General features: G+C 40.5%; 1 protein-coding gene across 4 annotated transcripts in view; it reads left to right on the top strand.

Annotated features, from left to right (window-relative positions):
• Positions 1 to 21,478, top strand: part of G3BP2 (G3BP stress granule assembly factor 2) — a 58,997-nt gene that overhangs the window by 12,092 nt on the left and 25,427 nt on the right. For all 4 annotated transcript variants that reach the window (XM_061588815.1, XM_061588814.1, XM_061588816.1 and 1 more), the window contains exons 4-7: positions 2,094 to 2,267; positions 8,694 to 8,784; positions 11,541 to 11,643; positions 12,824 to 13,004. In XM_061588815.1, coding sequence (XP_061444799.1) covers positions 2,094 to 2,267; positions 8,694 to 8,784; positions 11,541 to 11,643; positions 12,824 to 13,004 — 549 coding nt within the window. The remainder of the gene's footprint in view (positions 1 to 2,093; positions 2,268 to 8,693; positions 8,785 to 11,540; positions 11,644 to 12,823; positions 13,005 to 21,478) is intronic.

The raw sequence follows: 21,478 nt of genomic DNA, 5'->3' as shown, positions 1-21,478 counted from the left end.
TGCCAAGGGTTCATGGTGTGGCATTGGGTTAGTTATGTGCTCTGCTTCAGTGGCTTATCTTAAAATGGAACAATAGTGACCTACTTAACAAATCTGTATAGAGATTGTCAAATATTTAATGCTTTTGGTTTTCAGTATCAGTTATTAGTGGTCTTATTAATGTTTAATGCCCATGCACTTTTTGTTTTCTTGCATTACTGTTATTCCAATACTACATGATCCTAGTTTTCAAAATAGACGCTGATGTTTGGCTTTATCAATTGCCAGAAACAGAGCTCTAGTCTTGAATTGGCAACAATCATAAAGGAATGTAGATACCAATCCTGATCTCCATAGCCAGGTGACATTCTCTTAAGAGAGAGAAGGGAATCTTTGGCCTTCCAGATGCTCTAGCCCCAGCCAGCATGGCCAATAGTCCAGAATGATGGGAGGTGTAATCCAACAGCATCTGGAGGCCCACAGACTTTCCGTCCAAGCTCTAACAGCACAATAATTTTGATGAAGTACACACACTTCACTTTTTAATAGATACAGCGTTCCAAAATATTTATTCAGTACAGTACTTGCTGAGATAGCTGGACACTGAACATTGTAAATGAAGCATTTTCTATGAAAATGATACAGTTCCACATCTATATTCACCTGGTTTTTCTCTGTAAAGTCTGCTATCCAGACTTCGTGTTTTCAGGGAAACTGCCAGCCCATTCCTTGAAGTGTTTTAGGATGCCCAAGACCCCTGGTTTCATTGTTGTTGGCCTGAGGGATATACTTTCAAATCCAGACTGAAGACTAGGACATTGTTCACTTGGTTTCCTAAGACTGTAGAAGGAACTAAAACAGAACTTGGGCAAACTAAAGGGTCTTTTTGCCCAGTACTGTAAAATACGAGGGAAGATTAAGCGTACGACCTCATGAAAGAGCGGTAATGCGGTACATTGGCCTGCAGCCAGAATCCTTCAGTCTTTTATTAATTATGGAAATAAAAGTGTAAAAAAAACCTAGAAAAGAATATCAGCCAGGAAAATAAACTTTGGGGTTTTTTTGAAAACACTTCAGCATCTTGTACAAATCATTTTTTGATACTCCATCAGGAGTACCTTTCACCTACCTAATGTGGCACAATTGCTATGGAGGTATGTTACCAGCAGCTGACATACAAGAACACCTAAGAATTCCTTGGCTACCCATTTTCTTTTTCATTGTTTGAGTAGAGAAGCTGTAGGCAGCTTGTGCTGCTGATGGCTCTGTGCCACAGCAAAATGTTCAGAGTTTCACTAAATTACTAATGAGTGGTCTATGAAATGTTGTGGAAACTAAGGCAAAAGGATACTCCAGGTCCTTGTTCCATCTCTTTGCTACCCCCTGAGTGAGTGTGTATGTGTGCGTGCAAGTGTGTGCTCTCTCCCCCCCCCTTCTCTTCATTGTCTTGCTTGCCTAGGAGTTTTTCCCCACTCTGCTAATGTCTCATCAGTCTCCACCATTAAGGTACTACTGGGTCCTCTCTCTGTGCCGAAAAAAAATACATTGGAGGTGGGCCTGGAAAGCTTGGCTGATATGTTTGCTTGTCCAGATGGTACCATCCTTGAGCAAGCTAAGTAGCTGCAGTAGTTTTCCAGCCTAAACTCATTCAAGGGAGCATGTCACCAGGCTAGGCTATCATGCAGTGAGGCACCAGGGCAGTAGATGAATGGCTGGGCAAACCCCTAACCCCCAAGGCAGGAGCCTGTGAAGAGGCAGCAAACCTTCAAGAGGCTGCATCTTCCCTCAGCCACTTGTTGCTTTCTGTTACGCTTAATTTCCCAAGTGTGACAGAAGCTATGCAGCATTATGGAAGTTTACCAGCTAGCTTGTACAGATAAAAAAGGAAGAACATCTTTCCCATTCCTCTTACATTGAAGGCAAAGCATTTCTACATTCAGCCTTTTTTAAAACAATTACTTCAGTATTAAAGGAAAACACCCATAGCTATCAAAACCAAATACTGTGAGTTCGGGGTTTAATTTTTAAATTTTGGCATCATGAATGTGTATAAAGTATATATATTTTATAAAACTAAGTCTATGGGATTCAAGTTCCTTTAACTTTGTCTTTAGGACATACACAAGAAGGTAATGTCCCTGCAGTTTAGTGAATGCCGCACTAAGATTCGCCACGTGGATGCTCATGCAACCCTGAATGATGGAGTAGTTGTGCAAGTCATGGGAGAGTTGACAAACAATGGGCAGCCAATGAGGAAATTCATGCAAACCTTTGTACTGGCTCCAGAAGTAAGTAACTACCTGAAGAGTTGAATTCAAGCAGCAGAGCTGCCTCAGGCTTTTCCTTAGAATGAAACATTTCAATCAACCTTCCTTAGAGTAAGAATAAACCTTTCTTAGAGTAAGCAACATTAATTCTGCAAGGTTGTGAACAATGAAATTGGATATAAATTGCCTGATACTGGTTAAACATCCTGATGTTGCTTAACTAGCAATAATTAGAGGATGTACTTGTAGTAGTTCCCTATGTTTACATTTGACGTACCATTGCAGGGCGCATAGCTCAAGAGCAGAACGTATGTGGAAGGTCCAATGTCCAGTCTCTGGTATCTCCAGTTGAAAGGATTTCAGGTAGCACAAACTAGACCTCTGAGACCTTGGGCTAGATGGCCTAGTAGAGCTTCTTTTATACTAAGTCAGACCATATCCCCAGGACTATATATAGTGAAAGGACTAAAGAAAATGAAAAAAAATAAGAAAATTGAAATAATTAAGTGCTGAAATGTAAGTGCAGTTTAAGTCTCTGTCTCTTTGGAGGGATAGGTTGCAACTGGTAGAGCAATTCCAAACCATGGTAGGAAGCAGGAAATTAACCCCAGTGCCCCAGCCTTGCTTACCAGCATGGGCGGGAGTAATTTTTAAAATCTTTTGCTGCATCAAATCTAGCCACTCTTGGGTTTATGCTTCATAGGCAGCTCTGCCTTTTCCCAGCAAGGCCCCATTTCGAGGCCCTGTGCTGGCTACTGCCAGTGGGAACACTGCCTGCAGTAGTAGTCTGCAGTGGGGGCTTAAGGAGGGTGGAGCCCCTCTGCCAGAGGTCTCCTCAGATGTATTCTAAATCCCTCCAATAGCAGGTATCAGGGGGTTAGCATTCCATATATAAAGACATTTTGAAACCATTTTTCTTAGATCTGAGTAAATACAATCTTACCTCATGAATAGCAGGACATTTCTACACGGGTAGGCCCCACCCTTGGAAAAATGAAGTTGGGGCTGAAAACACCAGGTCCTGTAGGGCAGGAGCTACCTGTTGGTCTTCTGGCTTCCTTCCTGAGATGGAGGCAGAGTCCTTCAGGGCTCTGGTCAAAAATATTTTTTTTAAAGATAAAAAGTAAATTAAATAACACAGTTGAACCATTTTCAGTCTTCCTTTTCTCTTTTGGATTACTACAGTTGCATCTGGTCAACAGGGCATCAGACAGTGACATGGGTTTCTACCTCTGGCATATCTCCATTGCAGGTGTTCCCAGTGTCCTTTTCTATCCTCTGTCTAAGGTAGAAACCAGAGAGCTGCACTTTTGACCTATCATGGCACAGAGGAGCTTTTTGGAAAATGTCAGTGTATTTGCCTTGGCTGTTTCTGATCCTCAGGGGATTCAGCTGCCTCTCATTTCCAACATTTCCAAGGGAAATGAAGCGGTGGCTCACTGAGACTCTGTTGCTCTCTCTTCCTATAAATGTGCACCTATAACTTTGTGACTTTGCTTAAGGTTACCTTTGATTTACTGCTTGATAAAAGCAGGCAAAGGCAAGCTCTTTTCTCACATTAATTCTCAGGGTGCTGCTGCTATTACAGAATGTGCAGTGCCTTCTCTAGGCACTGTTTCTCCCACTTGGTTAAACAGTTCCCAGTGAAGGGACCAAAGGCACGTACCAGACAGGTTATTTGGTGTCAGTTGGGTTCTTACTGTTCGCCTTTTCCCTCCCCCATCCAGCTGTGGCTAGGTGCAGAGGGACAAATCCAGCATGCCTCAGTGAGTCCTTTTTGACTATTAGAATTTCAGCTTCAGCAGATGGTTCTAGGCATTGGGCTTCAGTGCAGTGGCGCCCTTCTCCGCAAGTTGGCATTCTGAGCACTCTACCTCAGTGCAGCTTCCTCACCTGTTCCCAGCAAGACTCCAGATTGCATTGGGAAGAATATGGCTTGCCAGCCTTCCTGTATGTAGAGCTAGGAATTGGGGTCAGGTTCAGTAACACATGGACTTGAGTCCCGTGGTGGCCCTTCTCCAAAAGGAAATGTGAAAGGAGACTCTTCTCCTTTTCTTCCAGTAATCACAGAAAGGTATCTCCTTGAAAATGACTGGCAATGCTACTGGAAGCTTTCTTCTTCTTCTTCTTCTTCAATATCCTGCCCTTCTCCCGAAGTAGTGCAGGGTGCCTACATAAACAAAACAATTTACCAAGAAAGAGTAAAACATACTTAAAACAGTTAAACCTTCCATAACACAATTATAATTAAAAACATTCTAAAACGCAGTTAAAAATGTAAAACACTGTTAAACATTTTCTAAAGCGCTGTTAAAAACATTCATCGGTGATCTTCAGGTTGCCAGGAACAGGCCTCTTCAGCCATCATTCCATCTGAAAGTTAATAGTGATGGAGACAGACAGAGCTCACCGGGAAGAGCATTCCACAAATGGGGAGCAACCACTGAAAAAGCCCTGTCATGGGTCAGCACCAACCAAGTAACACTTGGTGGCGGCACCCCAGCAAGGCCTCACCTGCCAATCCTAGGGTCTGAAATGGTTGATCCTAGAGAAGGTATTCTTTTAGCTCCTTGGGTCCCAAATCATGTAGGGCTTTATATGCTAGTACTAACACATTGAATTGGGCCCAGTAGCTCCCTGGCAGCCAGTGCAGCACTTTCAGGACCAGTGACACATAGTTCCTTTGGGCTGCCCCACTTTCCAGCCTAGCAGCCGCATTCTACACTAGCTGCAGCCTCTGGACCATCCTCAAGGGCAGTCCCACGTACAGCGCATTACAGTAGTCTAAACGGAAGGTCACCAGAGCATGGACAGCTGAGGCCAGACTATCCCAGTCCAGGAATGCAAATTATTCTCATCTGGGCATAAGCACTCCTAGCCACAGAAGTCACTTGGAACTCCAAAGGCAAGTTGGAATCCAGGAGCTACTTTCTGAACCAACTTGACTCCCTTCCCCCTCCCCCCCAGAAAAGTTGTGGAAGGCATTGAGGTAGTTATGAAAAGCACAAGAGTTCACAGAGATATACTGGTGGTCTCTATTACCTCATTAGCCTCTATGGTGGTGATTCTCAAATGATGCGCCCAGGCACACTGGTGCGCCCTAAGAGGTGGCTAGGTGTGCCTCAAATATTATGAAAGTATATTTTAAAAATGAGAAGAAACCCATTTGTGTAGGGTAAGTAATAGTTTTCTATAGTTTAAGTTATTTTTATTCATAGTTTAAATATATATTAATATATTTTTAGTTTTGTACACAAAGTACGCCAGAAAATTTTAATATGTTTTACAGTGTGCTGCAAACCAAAAATGTTTGAGAACCGCTGCTCTATGGCAAGTGTAGTCAGTAAGTGCCCTCCTATCTTTCCTAACCATTGGCCATGCTGGTTGGGGCTGCTGGGTGTTGTAGTCAAGCAACTTCTGAAAGGCCCCACATGTGCTTCCCCTGCTCTAGGCCTTGTAGAGGCTATAGAAGAACTGCCCAATTTGACATGGTCAAAGGGCAATGAAGAAACTAGTGGAGAGGAACCAAGGAAATGGCAGGCGGGGATTGGGGCTATTCCTGAGATACTGAAGAGGTTGTTTCAGGCACTGATACAACTGAGAGAAGTGCCAGAAAATTAACTCTTGTTTGTAGTAGCAGCTGGAAAATTTAAATTAAAAAAATAAAGAAAATTGACTTGATTTGATCACGTGAAAGGGAAAGTCTACCCATCTGTTGCAGGTCGAAGTCTGTGAGCTGACAGCCTCCCATTGTTCCTCAAATGTGAAGACTTACCTGGGAGAAGAAGCATCAGTCTCCTCTGCTGCTAGCACTTCACTAACTTGAACTTATACTACATGTGGTGTGGAGGGGATACGAAAGAAGTATAATCTTCAGTATGGGCTTAGAAGGCATGGAGTTGATGGAATACTCTGGGCCCCCTCTCCTCCATGGCCAATCAGATCCAGATTGTAGCATCCTCTCCTAACCTGTTTTAAGGACTTGGGTCAAATTTGTTCTTTAATTAATTAGTCTTGTACATGATAGGCATTTCCTTCTTGCTCATTTTGTTGCCCCAGCAGGGACACAGCCCCTACAATATTGTAAGGCTCAAAATCTGGTTTGAGAAACTCTTCAGAAAGCCTTCCTATTAGGAAGACAGGAGCTCAACACTAAAGCATCCAAGATGGGAGGGATACCCTAAGATTGAAGATTCTCGTCCAAAATCCAGGAGATAAGCTTCACTGAATAGTCTAGGATTAACCCAATTAACAGGATCATCTCCATCAAGGATGAAAGGGCATCTCAGTTTACCATGTATTATTGACTGTTTGAATTCAAGTGTATACCCAATGCAAACAGCTTGGTGCCCTTTTCCTGACACTGAAGAATGAAGAGAGGCTAGACTTATCCTAGAGAGCAAATTGTCGGAGGTCCCTTGGAATGATACTCTATCATCCATTTTGGAGGGATAGTTCTTCTCCAAAGACATCCTGAGAACAGTTTTATCCACCCTATTTCAGAAGGACAGCATTATACATGCTGCTTTTTTGCTTTGGTACCTTCAACAAAAATGTATCTGGGTATTCATAGCTGCAATCATAGCTTTCAGGTGCAGGATGTCTCTCTCTATATATAATACATTGTATATATATATATGTGTGTGTGTGTGTGTGTGTGTGTATACACACACACACACACACACACACACACACACACATAACTGAGATTAACAAAACAGATTTTTATTCTACCAAAACATTTTGGCTTCTGCCTTCATCAGCTACTAACATACAAATGCTGTTACCAAGGTGGCAGTTATATGAAATACTAATTTATTTATTTATTTATTAGTCGCCCATCTGGCTGGTTGTCCAGCCACTCTGGGCGACGTACAAGATAAAACAATACATTAAAACATTAAAATGTAAAACCATAACAGTAAGAAACCTAACCCACCCCAAAAGCCTGCCTGAAGAGCCAGGTCTTCAAGGCCCGGCGGAAGCTCATCATAGAAGGGACATGGCGGAGATCATTTGGGAGAGAGTTCCACAGGGTGGGGGCCACTATTGAAAAAGCCCTCTCTCTAGTCCTCACCAGTCTAGCTGTTTTAACCGGTGGGATCGAGAGAAGGTCTTCTGAGGCTGATCTTGTTGAGCGGCATCCCTGACGATGCTGGAGGCGCTCCTTCAGATAGACTGGGCTAAAACCGTATAGGGTTTTAAAGGTCAAAACCAACACCTTGAATTGGGCCCGGTAAACAACCGGTAGCCAGTGCAACTCCTTCAGCACTGGAGTGATGTGGTCTTGCCGGCGGCTGCCTTTAATCAGACGAGCCGCCGCATTCTGTACCAGTTGCAGCTTCCGGACCGTTTTCAAGGGTAACCCCACGTAGAGCGCATTACAATAGTCTAGGCGAGAGGTGACCAGGGCATGTACCACTGGTGGGAGCAGATGGTTGGGAAGGTAGGGGCGCAGCCCCCATATCAGATGGAGTTGATACAGCGCCGCCCGACTCACAGGCGAGACTTGAGCCTCCATGGACAGCTGGGAGTCAAGAATGACCCCCAGGCTGCGGACCTGGTCTTTCAGGGGCAATCGTACCCCATTGAGCACCAGGTCCACATCCCCCAGCCTTCCCTTGTCTCCCACAAACAGTACGTCGGTTTTGTCAGGGTTCAGCTTCAGCTTATTCCTTCCCATCCAGCCACTCACCGACTCCAGGCACTTGGACAGGGTTTCTACAGCCAACCTCGGTGAAGATTTAAATGAGAGATAGAGCTGCATGTCATCCGCATACTGATGACATTGCAGCCCAAATCTCCTGATGATTGCCCCCAGCGGCTTTATATAGATGTTGAACAGCATCGGGGGAGGATGGAACCCTGTGGCACCCCACAAGTGAGAGGCCAAGGATCCGAGACCTCATCCTCCAATGCCACTCTTTGGTACCTACCAGAGAGGAAGGAATGGAACCACTGCAATACAGTGCCCCCCATGCCTAACCTCTTCAGGCGGTCCAAGAGGATAACGTGGTCAATGGTATCGAAAGCTGCTGAGAGATCAAGGAGGACAAGGAAGGTGCCATCGCCCCTATCCCACGCCCTCCTCATATCATCTACCAAGGCGACCAAAGCTGTTTCAGTCCCATGTCCAGGCCTGAAGCCCGATTGAAATGGATCCAGATCATCTGCTTCCTCCAAGTGCGCTTGCAACTGTTTTGCCACCACCCGCTCAATCGCCTTGCCTAAGAATGGCAAATTTGAGACTGGGCGAAAGTTGTTCAAATACTAAATGTTCCAAATCAACATTATGGATTAAAAGTCTTAATTTTGTGTAATTTCATTAATAGATACATGAATGCAAAAGGTAAAAAACTGAATTTGAAAATAATTTTTAACATTGCTAGATAATTCATTGGTCAGCAGTTGAACTGTCTTCTAACCATGGTGTGTTTATTTTTACAGGGATCTGTTCCCAATAAGTTCTATGTCCACAATGACATATTCCGTTATGAAGATGAAGTATTTGGTGATTCTGAAGCTGAACTAGATGAAGGTAAGGGAATCTGACAGAGTTGGAATATAAGAAGAGCCCTGCTGGATCGGATTAAGGCCTATCTAATCTAGCATTCTGTTATTGCTGGCAAACTCATATGCCTATGAGGCAACCACAGGCAGGACATAAGCGGTAGCATTCTGGATCTGAGACATTCTGGAGACGAGCATGAGCGCAACTCACTCTGGAAACTGCATATGAAGGCATACCAAGCCAAGTTAGCAAATGCTTTCATGAACATTTTGTGCCCAGGATAAAGGGATAACATCCTAACCTATGAATAAAAGTATGCTTATTACTAGGCTTAATCTGAGTGCTGCTCATATTTATTTATGTATTTATTTATTATTTGATTTATATCCCACCCTTCCTCCCAGCAGGAGCCCAGGGCAGCAAACAAAAGCACTAAAAACACTTTAAAATATCATAAAAACACTTTAAAATACATTGAAACAAAACATCTTTAAAAACATTTTTTTTAAAAGCTTTGAAGACATATTGGTGTATGCATCTGTGTGGTCTGATCATACTTGAGTTATTGTTGTCATAATCAAGCCTGATGTAGGCTGTGTAAGTGGTTGCAATTTTGCACTTGATGGGCCCTAACTAGACGATGCTGTCCAGACACAGTTTCTCTATTCTGTTCTCATAAAGGGCAGTCTCTATTTTTGAATTTTTCTTGCAATCTCAGTTTAAAACCAAAAGGTAGGAAATCGTACTCTAAAACCAAAAAGATCCATTACAGACTTTTGTAAGACTAAATGGCTTATAATGTACGTGTGTGTACTTTTCAGAATTTAAAAATATTTAGCAGCAAGATGACCCAAATCGTGAAGCACAGCTTGCTCTGGTGTGGGTGTGGCAGAATTTAATTCACAATTATTGTTACAGACTAGAGAACAAAGGTGGTGGTCAAATATTGGGGGGGCAGACAGTACGCTCCGAATAGCAAAAGGAGAGGAACTGCGTTGAGTGGGGAACCTCTGGCTCGCAGGCCTAATTTAGCCTGCCATGCCTCCGCATTGACCTACAAGGCAATTTCAGCCAAATCACACCTACCTGCCTTACACCTGATGTCATATATGTTGTCAGGTGTGGGACAAGTAAAGATCTGACTTGGTGAAAATAGGGTTTGCAGGCACCTGCAAAGCACTCTGCACAGGACTTTGCAAGACCCAATAATCAGCTGTTCACTGGGTCTTGCAAAGCCTTTTGGAAGGAGCTCCACAAGCCCCTGCTAATTGTCAGGTCTTGTGGAGCACTTTGCAGGCTATGCCTGTGTTTGCATGGCTTGATTTCAAACTGTGCAGGCAAAATGAGGACATGTGCCAGATGTTTGACAGGTGACTGGCCCAACCCACCTGTCAAAATTGGTCCATGGGGCTAGGGAGGATAAAGATCTGACCTACTAAGTCAGATCCAGTTCCATACCCTTGACTTAGAATGTTGGTATTATCATGGCTCTTGTTAATCCCAGGTGACTGATAGTTCTTTTACATGTCTGTAACTATCACCTTGTCAGGAATTGTTTCTTGCAACTTCTGATAGAAAATATTAGAAAAGTGGCTGTTGTGAAGAAATTGTAATTGGGGAAAAATTGTCAGTTAAAAAAAAAACCTAGTGCAGGCCAGCCTCATATGCATATATGTATAGTGGCGTGGGGGTGTGCTGGGTGAGAGAGATTTTATTCAGAAACCAAGAATTTCTCATGAAAAATGAGCAAGAGAAGGGAGCAGTGAATATATAGGGATGGAAGTAGAGCCAAAGAGAACTGTGAATTGTGTGTAACACTTCAGTATAGAGGAGAGACTGGTTGAATGCACGAGAAGCTTGATGAGACATAGAAATAAATGAATATCAATAAATGAATATTTTTGAGTGAGAAGGATTTCTGAAACAGAGCCTTAAGCTGTAAAACACCTTATGGGACAGCTGTATTGTGATGGATTGTTTCTCCTTAATTTGACAGTTTTCAGTATTTGTGGCAGGTAATTTAATTAGTGTGGTGTAGTCAATCTTATAGGGGCAAAGGAAAGGGCCTTGATCTTACTAGAGTTCGTCTTTTTGACAGTAATATAATTCACCCTTTGCTAATCATTTAAACCAAATGATCAAGCCTAATTTTCATTGTTGCCTGGTTATTGAATAGTTCTAACACCATAGACATGGTGCATGCCAGAGATTTAAAAGCTTTGGCTCCCTGTGGTAACGAGCCAAAACTTGTGGACACCACAACCCTGCTCCTCCCAACCTTTGAAGTGGGTGGGGCCTTGTTCCTGGCAGCTTGCTGAGCTTCAGAGGCACTCTACACACAGCACACTGTTGTCCATGGTCCAGATTTCAGCTCCAGACTCGGGGAGGGATAGAGATGTGAAGGCTCCAAAAAAATCCTGATGTTTTTCATTTTTTTAATCTTTTTTTTTTCCTCCTGAAAAGATTGGGGGAGGGGGGGAAACACAGGAAAAAATCATGCCTCTTCTAACATGGTGCCCGTCACCCATGCTTTTTATATTAAAAACTAGCCATTTTTTAAACATTTTTCTGCCTGGTAAATTTGGAGTAGGTCTTCATTAGTCAAAAGATTTTTAAACGATTAATCTAACTGACTAACTAAACGTTGCAGCCCTACTTCAATCTGCAGTATTTTATATTATCGACAAAAATGTTATCATCAGTAAAAATATATGTTCCCTTTAAAATGCTTTTCTAATACTTAATGACCAAAGGTTAAAAGTACTTTCTGTCTTATGTCTTAGAGTCAGAAGATGAAGTAGAAGAAGAGCATGAAGAAAGGCAGCCATCCCCTGAGCCTGCTCAAGAGAATGCAAGCAGTACTTACTATGATAATCACCCTGTAACGTAAGACTAATCTGTTTGCTTGTGTTGCAGTCAGTCTATGCTAAATGTGTTAACTTTTTTAAATGATGCAGATTTTTGATTCTCAAAATTGTCACATGGGATTTGTACTGTAAGTCTTTATCTTTAGCCTGTGATAAAATCTAATGTGGGAAACCTATACAGTAGGGCCCCGCTTTTTACAGTGTTCCGTTTTCTGGCGTTCTGCTGATGCGGCGACTTTCAATTAGGGGAATTCCCAGTTTTAAAGCCGCTTTTGTGGCATTTTGCAGCATTTTTGCGCGATGCGACCCATTATAGTCAATGGGTTCCGCTTTATGGTGATTTCTGCTTTACGGCGGGGGGCTGGTTCCTAACCCGCCATATAAGCAGGGCCCTACTGTATTCAAAAGGGGATGAAAGGTTGTTCACAATGCATTTCTGAACAATGATGATGGACTACCTCTGGAAAAATTTCATAAGTGTTATTGCCTTTCAATGATCCTATTGTATGGAGCAATCAGAATAGCACTAGTATAATCATCTGTTTGTCATATGGTTCATTTTATGCGTAATCAGAAAATGCTGGCTTATGTATAAAACCAGTAAGTGCTCGGCCTGTAAGCAGGCGAGGTAATTGATAAGGAAGCCTTAAGGCTAGTTGCAATTCTTGGGAGTCATCTTAGAGGGAAATTAATTTTTAAGATGAATTTCTTGGCAGCCACACTAATTGCATAATAGATAATGTAGGTTTATTACAATATAGGAATAATGGATTTGTCCAGATATTGGCAGACAAGGTTAAGGGGCTAGTGAAATTGTGAATCAACAAAAGCAGTTAGGAACATAAGTCTAGTTCAGTATCCTGTTCTCAGAGTGGCCAACCAAATGCCTGTGGGAAGCCCACAAGCAGGACCTCCTGCGGTTCCCAGCAACTGGTATTCAGAAGCATAGTGCCTCCAACAGTGGAAGTAGAACATAGCCATCATGGTTAGTGGCGACTGAGTTCAACACAGTCATGGGTTGCAAGACAGGTGAGATGCATAGACAACATAGGATAAAGGGTGGTGGGATGTACACTGAGATTTCCCCCACCCCCCAAAAAAAATTACCATTATTCATGTTGGTACATCTGATTCAGCTGTCTGTTGGTATTTTAGGTTAATAAAAGTTTGTAAGTTGTTGATGCCTCCAATTCTTCTAGTAATGGAATAGAAGACACTTTGGAGGAATCTTCTCATGAACCTGAGCCAGAGCTGGAATCTGAATCAAAAGCAGAAGAACTGAAACCTGAAGTGGAAGAAAAGAATCTTGAAGAGCTAGAAGAAAAATCTCCATCCCCCCCTCCTGTAGAAGCTGTTTCTCTACCACAGGAACCACCAAAGGTTGGTTGAGATGCTTTGTGTAACTAGATTGAAGCTGGCTATCAGTCCCTGATTAGGAGGAAACCTGGGTACCTGTAATCACAAATAGAACTGTTGGAAGTACAGTTTGCATTAGTATTCAGTATCCACAAGTGGCGTTCAGTTGCCCTATATATGCAAATGAGCATTCATGTTATTTGTAACTGAAATATTACCAAATGTTCATAACTGGTATTGAGGTTAATAAATGTGCGGAGAACATTTTTAAAATTAAAACTTATTAACATTGTTGATACAGTATAGCAAGTCTTTAGCATAATTGATTCTTCACTCTTTTCTTACAGTGTGACTTGAAATACATCCAGCCTTATGACTAGCCCCCAGTAGGTGGGAAACAGTATCGCAAGCATTGTGTGTTGTTATGATAGAGTTGCCTGTCAGTTTGGAGGCCAAGAAGTTTACCCACAAGATTATGGTCTTGAATACTGGCATCTGGAATACTGTTTAGCTATTATAGATTTTACCTTTTCTGCTTTTTCTCCTCCTTCAGGGGTTGGTGCAGAGAAAATATTCCTGATTTTATAAGGTTAAGAAATCAGGAGTGTGACATGTGTCCTTCGCTTCCTGAACTTAACTGCAGTTAAACATTTCACTGGCACTGATGTTAGCCACAATTAGCTTTAACCTAGGTTCCCTCCTAATGTGGATTTGTAATCTTGGTTTGAAGCTGGTTGACAGCTCTAGTTTTATTTTAAAACATTTTTATTTTCTTTTTCATGTTAAAGAATTTCAAAGTAGTTTTCAAATGCATTGATTAAACTGTTTTGTTCTATTTCAACAGTAAACCATTTATTTATTTATTTATTTAATTTATAGCCTGCCTTTCTTTCACCATGGAACCCAAGGCGGCACAATAAAATATGAGAGTAAAAATGAGCACTCATGACAAAAAAACACAAATGAGCTGTTTAAAAATCAACTTTTTAAAGGATAAATAAAAAGGTATTTTCCTGGTATTTAATAAACCATATATTTATGGTATAAATAAAAAGGTATTTTAACAAGTTTGGTGCCTCTGGATGAGCTTCCTTCAGGAGAACATTCCATAAATAGGGACCACAGTTCCAAAAAGACCAGCTCCTTGGTTGTACCCACCTAACCTCTGGTACCGAGGCCCATCTATAGAAGGGCATCAGATCATTTGATGTGAAAGAGGTGGGCCTTCAGATATTTTGGTCCCAAGCCATAAAGGCAACATTTTGAATTGTACTTTTCAGGGGACCAGGAGTCAGTGTAGTGGTTTCAAAACTGGAGAAATACACTCATATGACTGGATCCAGTCACTAATCTAGTTGCTCTATTTTGAACCAACTGAAACTTTTGAGTATTTAGAGGCATCCCCACATACAATCCATTACAGTAGTCTAAATAGGATGCTCTCAAGTGGCACTAGGACACCACCAAGTGGGTTATCATCCATCAATAGCTTGAAGAGGCAGAAAAAACATCAGAGCTCCAGGTTACTTCTGGAAAACTCCTCCCCCTGGAGCCTCAGTTTGTTTTTTCTGCCTTGCTTGAACAGGTCATTTTTTTGATAAAGCTGTTCTGGCCTCGAATCTGTGGGTCAGAGTCTTAAAAAGTGGGAGTGTGTGTGAACTATTTCTTATAAGTGGAATAAAGTGCATGAGTGACTATCTGAGATGGCTTTGGGGGGAGTAATTGCTGCTTTGTCTAGCTACTAATTCCTCTCTGTACCAGGAACTGCAAGGCAATATACTGTTTCTACACGGCTTAACCAGCAGCAGTTCCTTAAAATTCCCTTTTGTAAAATTCCCCTAATGAATTCAACTTTCCTGATTGCCTTTGCTCCGACTAATGAATTTTGCCTGTGATTTCTCCGTCTAATGAAATTCATTCTGTGATTTATATATGTACAGTTTGTTAAGGAATTAATTCATTGCCAACTAATCAAGAATTTGGTAATTACCAGTAATTAATTAGGAAATAAAAATCAATCTGATATATTTTTAAAGAGTTCATCCAGAGGATTAATGTAGAGACAAGTACTTGATGAAGCAAATAAATCTCCAGTAGGAGTAAACAAGGCCACTTCATTACTTAACATCCAAATGAAAGCCTCTCTGTGTATTCAAACAAGTATAACTAAAACAAGGAAAAAAGGGGAGAAAGAAGGTTCCAAGTACACTGAAGGCCTCAGTCACAGCGCGAAAAGTAGCACCTGCCGTCTTTGGAGTTAAAAAACCTGCCAACAGGAGAGCGTGGAGCTAGCAATTTAGTGGTAGTGGTAATGCCAGCCAGCTCAAAATCACATACAAGTCCTACACACAAAAGTCCTACTTTAACCACAGCAGTGGATCCAAATGGGAGACAAAAAGTCCAATACCCATCTGTAGTAGCACAAGTTGACGAGGATCAAGACACAGAGGCAAATCAAGAAGGCTACATTGCAAGCTTTAGATCTGGAAGAGCTCTCTGAATCAGCTTTCTAGGGCTCCAGTGCTACAAGCACCATTGACCTCAGGTTCCCATTCAAGTAGCTGGATCAGTGGCTCTCAGCAAGATTTGGATTTGCTGCCCCCAGTGGTCAAATAAGGTTACAACAACACCTTGGACACTATATCCTGTTCTAGATGGGGTTACACTCCCCTTGAAGGAACAGGTTCGTAGTTTGGGGATCCTTTTTGACCCTTCCTTGTCGCTCGAGGCTCAAGTGGCCTCGGTGGCAAGGAATGCGTTTTACCATCTTCGCTTAGTAGCCCAACTACGCCCCTATCTGGACAGTGATGATCTCGCCTCTGTTGTCCACGCTCTGGTAACTTCTAGATTGGATTACTGTAATGCGCTCTACGTAGGGCTGCCCTTGAAGACTGTTCGGAAACTTCAGCTAGTGCAAAATGCGGCAGCCAGGCTGTTGACGAGGACCAATCGGTCCGCGCATATAACACCTGTCCTGGCTCACTTGCACTGGCTACCTATTTGTTTCCGAGCCAGATTCAAAGTGTTGGTTTTGACCTATAAAGCCTTACACGGTGTGGGACCGCAATACCTTGTGGAACGCCTCTCCCGCTATGAACCTACCCGTTCACTTCGTTCAGTATCTAAGGCCCTCCTCCGGGTACCAACTCACCAGGATGCCCGGAGGACTGTTACTAGATCTAGGGCCTTTTCTGTGGTGGCCCCCGAATTGTGGAACAGCTTACCGGAGGAAATACACCTGGCGCCTGAGGTTCTTTCTTTTAGGCGCCATGTTAAGACCTGGCTATACTCCCAGGCATTTTAATGTTCAATGTTTTATGTTTAATGTTCTAGTTTAATGTGTTCCTCTCTGTTACTGATTTTATTATATATTGTTTTTTAATCCCGTTCTGTACACCGCCCAGAGAGCTATTAGCTATGGGCGGTCTAGAAATGAAATAAATAAATAAATAAATAAAATATATAATTCTCAGTACTCCCCCCAGTGGCCAAGAGAGGCAAGTTCAGCCTGATAACGGACGTTTCAATATGAGGACTCGGACACCACCAGATGGCCAAATAAATGCAGTAGGGCCCCACTCACAGGGCGGGTTACGTTCCAGACCCCTGCCTAAAAGTGGAACTCTGTCAATAAAATGGCACTCAACGCCCGAAAAATGCCGTAAAAGCAGAACAATTATGGACAGAGGACATTTTGGCAGAACCAAATCAAAATCCAGATTGACTCAGAAAGACCTGCCTCAAGATTGTGAGGGCAACAGCCTTTATGGCAGACATACCTATGGATGCAACACAGGCTGTGGAAATAGTGGTGAGAAGAATAGTATGGCTATGTCATTGGGAGGCAAATCCGTGCTCCTGCCTGATTCTCACGACAAAGCCGTTTGATGGTAAGAGGCTGTTAAATGACCAAATATTGGAGAAGGTATTGCTTGAGACCAAAGACAAGAAAAAAGCAATGCCCAATACAAATCAAAAGGATGATGAAAGGGTACAAAGGCATTTTCAACCATATCAGCCCTTTTGTTCCCAAAGATTGGGGATCAGAACTCAAGTCTAAAGAACATAAAGACCAGCCTAAGGATGGCCAAGGTTTCAGCAGAACAAAGGTCCACAAAACACAAACATTAGATTCTCCAAAAACTCTGCCCCAAGAGGCAGAAAAAGGCAGAATACCTTCTGACTTAAGCCATCAGATGGGGGGGAAGGCTGATGAACTTGTATCACAGATGGGAATCCATGATCTCAGACAAATGGGTGAAAGAAGCAATAAATTACAGATACAAGATTTCAATCCCCACCTCCAAGCAGGTTCATCTCATATCCATTACACAAAAGAAGCAGAAGCTGATGTCAACAAAAATAGAGCACCTATTGGCGATTGCAGCAATAGAATATGTGCCACCGGAGCAGATATTCTCAGGAGTTTATTCTCTGCTCTTTATCATTCCCCAAAAAAAGGTGTGTGTGTGGAGGTCAGTTTTGGATTTGAAATATCTAAACAGATTTGTAACATATTGCAAGTTCAGAATGGAAACGTTGAACTCCATGCAAGAGGCGCTTCAACCTCAAGACTACCTAGCTTCCCTAGACTTAACAGAAGCATTTCTGCATGTGCCCATACATCCAGAGCACCATCAGTTCCTGCACTTTGTCTATGCAGATCAACATTTCCAATATAAGGCAATGTCTTTTGGACTGGCCTCGGTGCCGAGAGTGTTCACCACAGTAATGGTGACATCCATGGCTCATCTTCACAAGGAAGGAATGCACCTGTACCCATACCTTGACGACATTCTAATCCGAGTGCCATCCCTTCAAGAGGCTTGCCAACATCTAAACATCACATTGGTGCCTTGAAACATCATGGATTCCTGCTAAAAACAAAGAAGAATCACCTGCACTCCACACAGAGCCTGCAACACTTAGGGAATCACATAGATACCAAGAAAGAAATGATTTCACTATCCCAGGAATGCATAGATAAGTAATAACTGTGCCCAGCATGGTAAAGAAATCCTTGGAGGATTTAATGGATTTAGCAAAGTTGTTAGGACTGCCAGTATCTTTTTTTTTTTGCAATAATTTTTTATTCAAATTTTCATAAAACAAACAAAACAAAATCAAAAACATAACACAATAAAAATAAAAAAATTTGACTTCCGACTTGTCACAGATCAGCTATAAATATATAATATATATCAAACCTGTCCCTTAATACATAAAAAATCACTTTTCTCCATAGTCTATCTTAATTAATCGTCAAATCCCATTATCATCATTTCATTTTTATCTTTCAACAAAAAGTCTGAGAGGCTTCCATTCCTTAAGAAATGTATCTGTCGATTTTTCTCTAAGTAAACATGTCAATTTATCCATCTCTACTAAGTCCATTAATTTCAATAGCCATTATTCCGTTGTTGGTGTTGATTCCATTTTCCACTTTTGTGCATATAATAATCTTGCTGCCGTAATCATATATAATATTATTCTTCCATATTTCTTTTCTATTTGTTTATCCATAAAACCCAATAAAAAAAATTCTGGTTTTGACTGTATATTTATCTTTAGAATTTTTTGCATCATCCTACCTGTCTGTGCTCAAAATAATTTTGCCTGTTTACACAACCACCACATATGATAAAATGATCCTTCTTGTTGTTTACATTTCCAACAAACATTAGAAACATTACTATACATTTTTGACAACTTTTCTGGAGTCATGTACCAACGATACATCATTTTATAGAAATTTTCTTTAAGATTATAGCATAATGTAAATCTCAAGCCTTTTTTCCACATATTTTCCCATTGATCCATTTGTATATTATAACCAAAGTTTTTTCCCACTTCACCATACACTCTTTTACTTGTTCTTCTTCCATATCCATTTTCAGCAAGAGTTTATACATTTTCGCAATTATATTTTCATCATTTGTACACAAACCTATTTCAAAATCAGATTTACTTATTTCAAACCCATACATTTTCTTATCCATTTTATATCTCTCTAACAATTGTAAATAGGCAAACCATTGAGAACTATATCCTTCCTTTATAAGTTGTTCTCTCTCTTTCATTATATATTCTCCATGTACATTTTCTTTTTTTTTTTTTCCAATAATTTTTATTCAGATTTTCATAAAACATACAAGACGAAATCATAAAACATTCAAAGACAAAAAACAAAATCAAAAATAGTTAAACAAAAAAAAAAAAATAAAAAAAAAAAATAAAAAATAAAGAGTAAAATATTGACTTCCCATTTGTCAAAGATCAAATCAGTTATAAGTCTATAATATATAACAATCCTGTCTCTTAAGTCATATTATAAAATCACTTTCCTCCAGTAGTTATCTTACTTAATCATCAAATCTCATAAACATTACTTTATTCTTTCCACAAAAAGTCAAAGAGAGGTTTCTTTTTTTTTTTTTTTTTTCAATAATTTTTATTCAGATTTTCATAAAACATACAAGACAAAATCATAAAACATTCAAAGACAAAAAACAAAATCAAAAATAGTTAAACAAAAAGAAAAAAAGAAAAAAAAAAACAAAAATAAAAAATAAAGAGTAAAATATTGACTTCCCATTTGTCAAAGATCAAATCAGTTATAAGTCTATAATATATAACAATCCTGTCTCTTAAGTCATATTATAAAATCACTTTCCTCCAGTAGTTATCTTACTTAATCATCAAATCTCATAAACATTACTTTATTCTTTCCACAAAAAGTCAAAGAGAGGTTTCAATTCTTTAAGAAATATATCTATCAATTTTTTTTTCCAGATAAGCATATCGATTAATCCATCTCATTACTAATTATGATAATCTTATTGTCATAACCATAGTCAAAATAAACATTTCAATTAATCCATCACATCAGAATCTGTTAGGTTCAATAATTTCAGTAGCCATTGTTCTATTATCTCTATTAGTTCCATTTTCCATCTTCCATCTTCAGTAGTCTTGTTAAGTCCAGTAATTTCAATATCCAATCTTCCATTATCAGTATTCCATAATAATCTTGCTGTCAAAGCCATAGTCATATAGTAAGAGTCTGATGGGGATTACCTCTATCCCAAATATTTTCTTGCCATCCATTCTGAATAGGTTGCTGAAATACTGCTGTAAAATCATATCTCTGTTCTTTTTTTCAAAATACACTGGGTCATCTCTTAAAAGTTTTTCCATTGTCACATGGCTGCAGTTAATTCCATAGATTTTCTCTATATTGGGCTCCATCACATCATTCCAGTCCAGAAGATTATCCATGCCATTGATAACTTTATCTCTAGAATCTTCATTCATTTCTTCAGAGATAACATTGAGTTCCAAACAATAGATTTTATTTCTAAAGTCCATAGACTCCAAATCTTGTTCCTGTTCCACGTTGGTTCCAATCTCCGGGATCTCCTCTCTCACAGGGACCCCTATTCCAGTCTCCAGGGTCACCTCTCTCACAGGGACCCCTGTTCCAATCTCCGGGGTCTCCTCTCTCACAGGGACCCCTTCCAGGGTCACCTCTCTCACAGGGACCCTTATATCTTTAATCTCCTGCTTCATTTTACTCAATTCAATTTTCATTATCTCAATCTCATCCATTATTTTCTGAAACATAGTTATTTCCAGATTTTCAGCCACTTTCTTAATTGCCATTTTAAAAGAAAAATATAGGAAAACCACTTCTTATTTCAGCAACAATTGGGTTAATACTCCAAACTTGGTGACATCACAGTATAAACAGAGCAGACAGCCTTATCTCTCCAATAGTTAAGTAAACAAAATGCAGTTCCCAGGATCGAAACAATTAATGGCAATCGTCAAGAAACAGATTCGTCAAAATAAAATAGACCAAAAAGAGAGTAGTCTCAAAACAGTATAATATTTTTCAAAATAAAAATCTGGAATAGAAATCCCTCTTCTGTGTATATCTTTAGAATGCAAATCCAGGACAGCTTTTTGCAACAAAAACAGAGATAAGCTATTAATTAGTGCGTAGCAGAGAGAAGTTATGGCTCCCCAGTGAGATGTCAAAAACTGATCAATCTGGCAAATCTCTTTTAAACAGCAACAATTTAAGTCAAGTAAAAGAAAAATATAGAAAGAAGGGTGCTTGCCTGTTAGTGCGTTCTCTCTTAGAAGATAAGGTGAACGTTCGCTTTATCAGATAGAGCTTGCTGTTAAAAATCCGTCCCACCTTCGTCGGCTGGACCTCGTCCCATAAATTAATGAGATCTGGTCGTCCCAACAAAAATAGGCTTTGAGGTTAATCTCTTCGTTTCTCCCTACCCGGGAGAAGTTTAATCAGTCAAAAAAAAAAGAAAAAACTGACTGATATATCTGAATAAGCTTCTTTTGAGGCAGGAGCCCGTCTCAAAAGCAGGCACAGGCTAAGTCACCCTTCCCGGAAGTCTAGAGGTTTCAATTCTTTAAGAAATATATCTATCAATTTTTTTTTTCCAGATAAGCATATCGATTAATCCATCTCATTA

The sequence above is a fragment of the Rhineura floridana genome, chromosome 11, assembly GCF_030035675.1.
Source record: "Rhineura floridana isolate rRhiFlo1 chromosome 11, rRhiFlo1.hap2, whole genome shotgun sequence".
Classification (NCBI taxonomy): Eukaryota; Metazoa; Chordata; class Lepidosauria; order Squamata; family Rhineuridae; genus Rhineura; species Rhineura floridana.
Note: the sequence above shows the minus strand (reverse complement) of the source record. Positions and strands in the feature narration are given on the sequence as shown.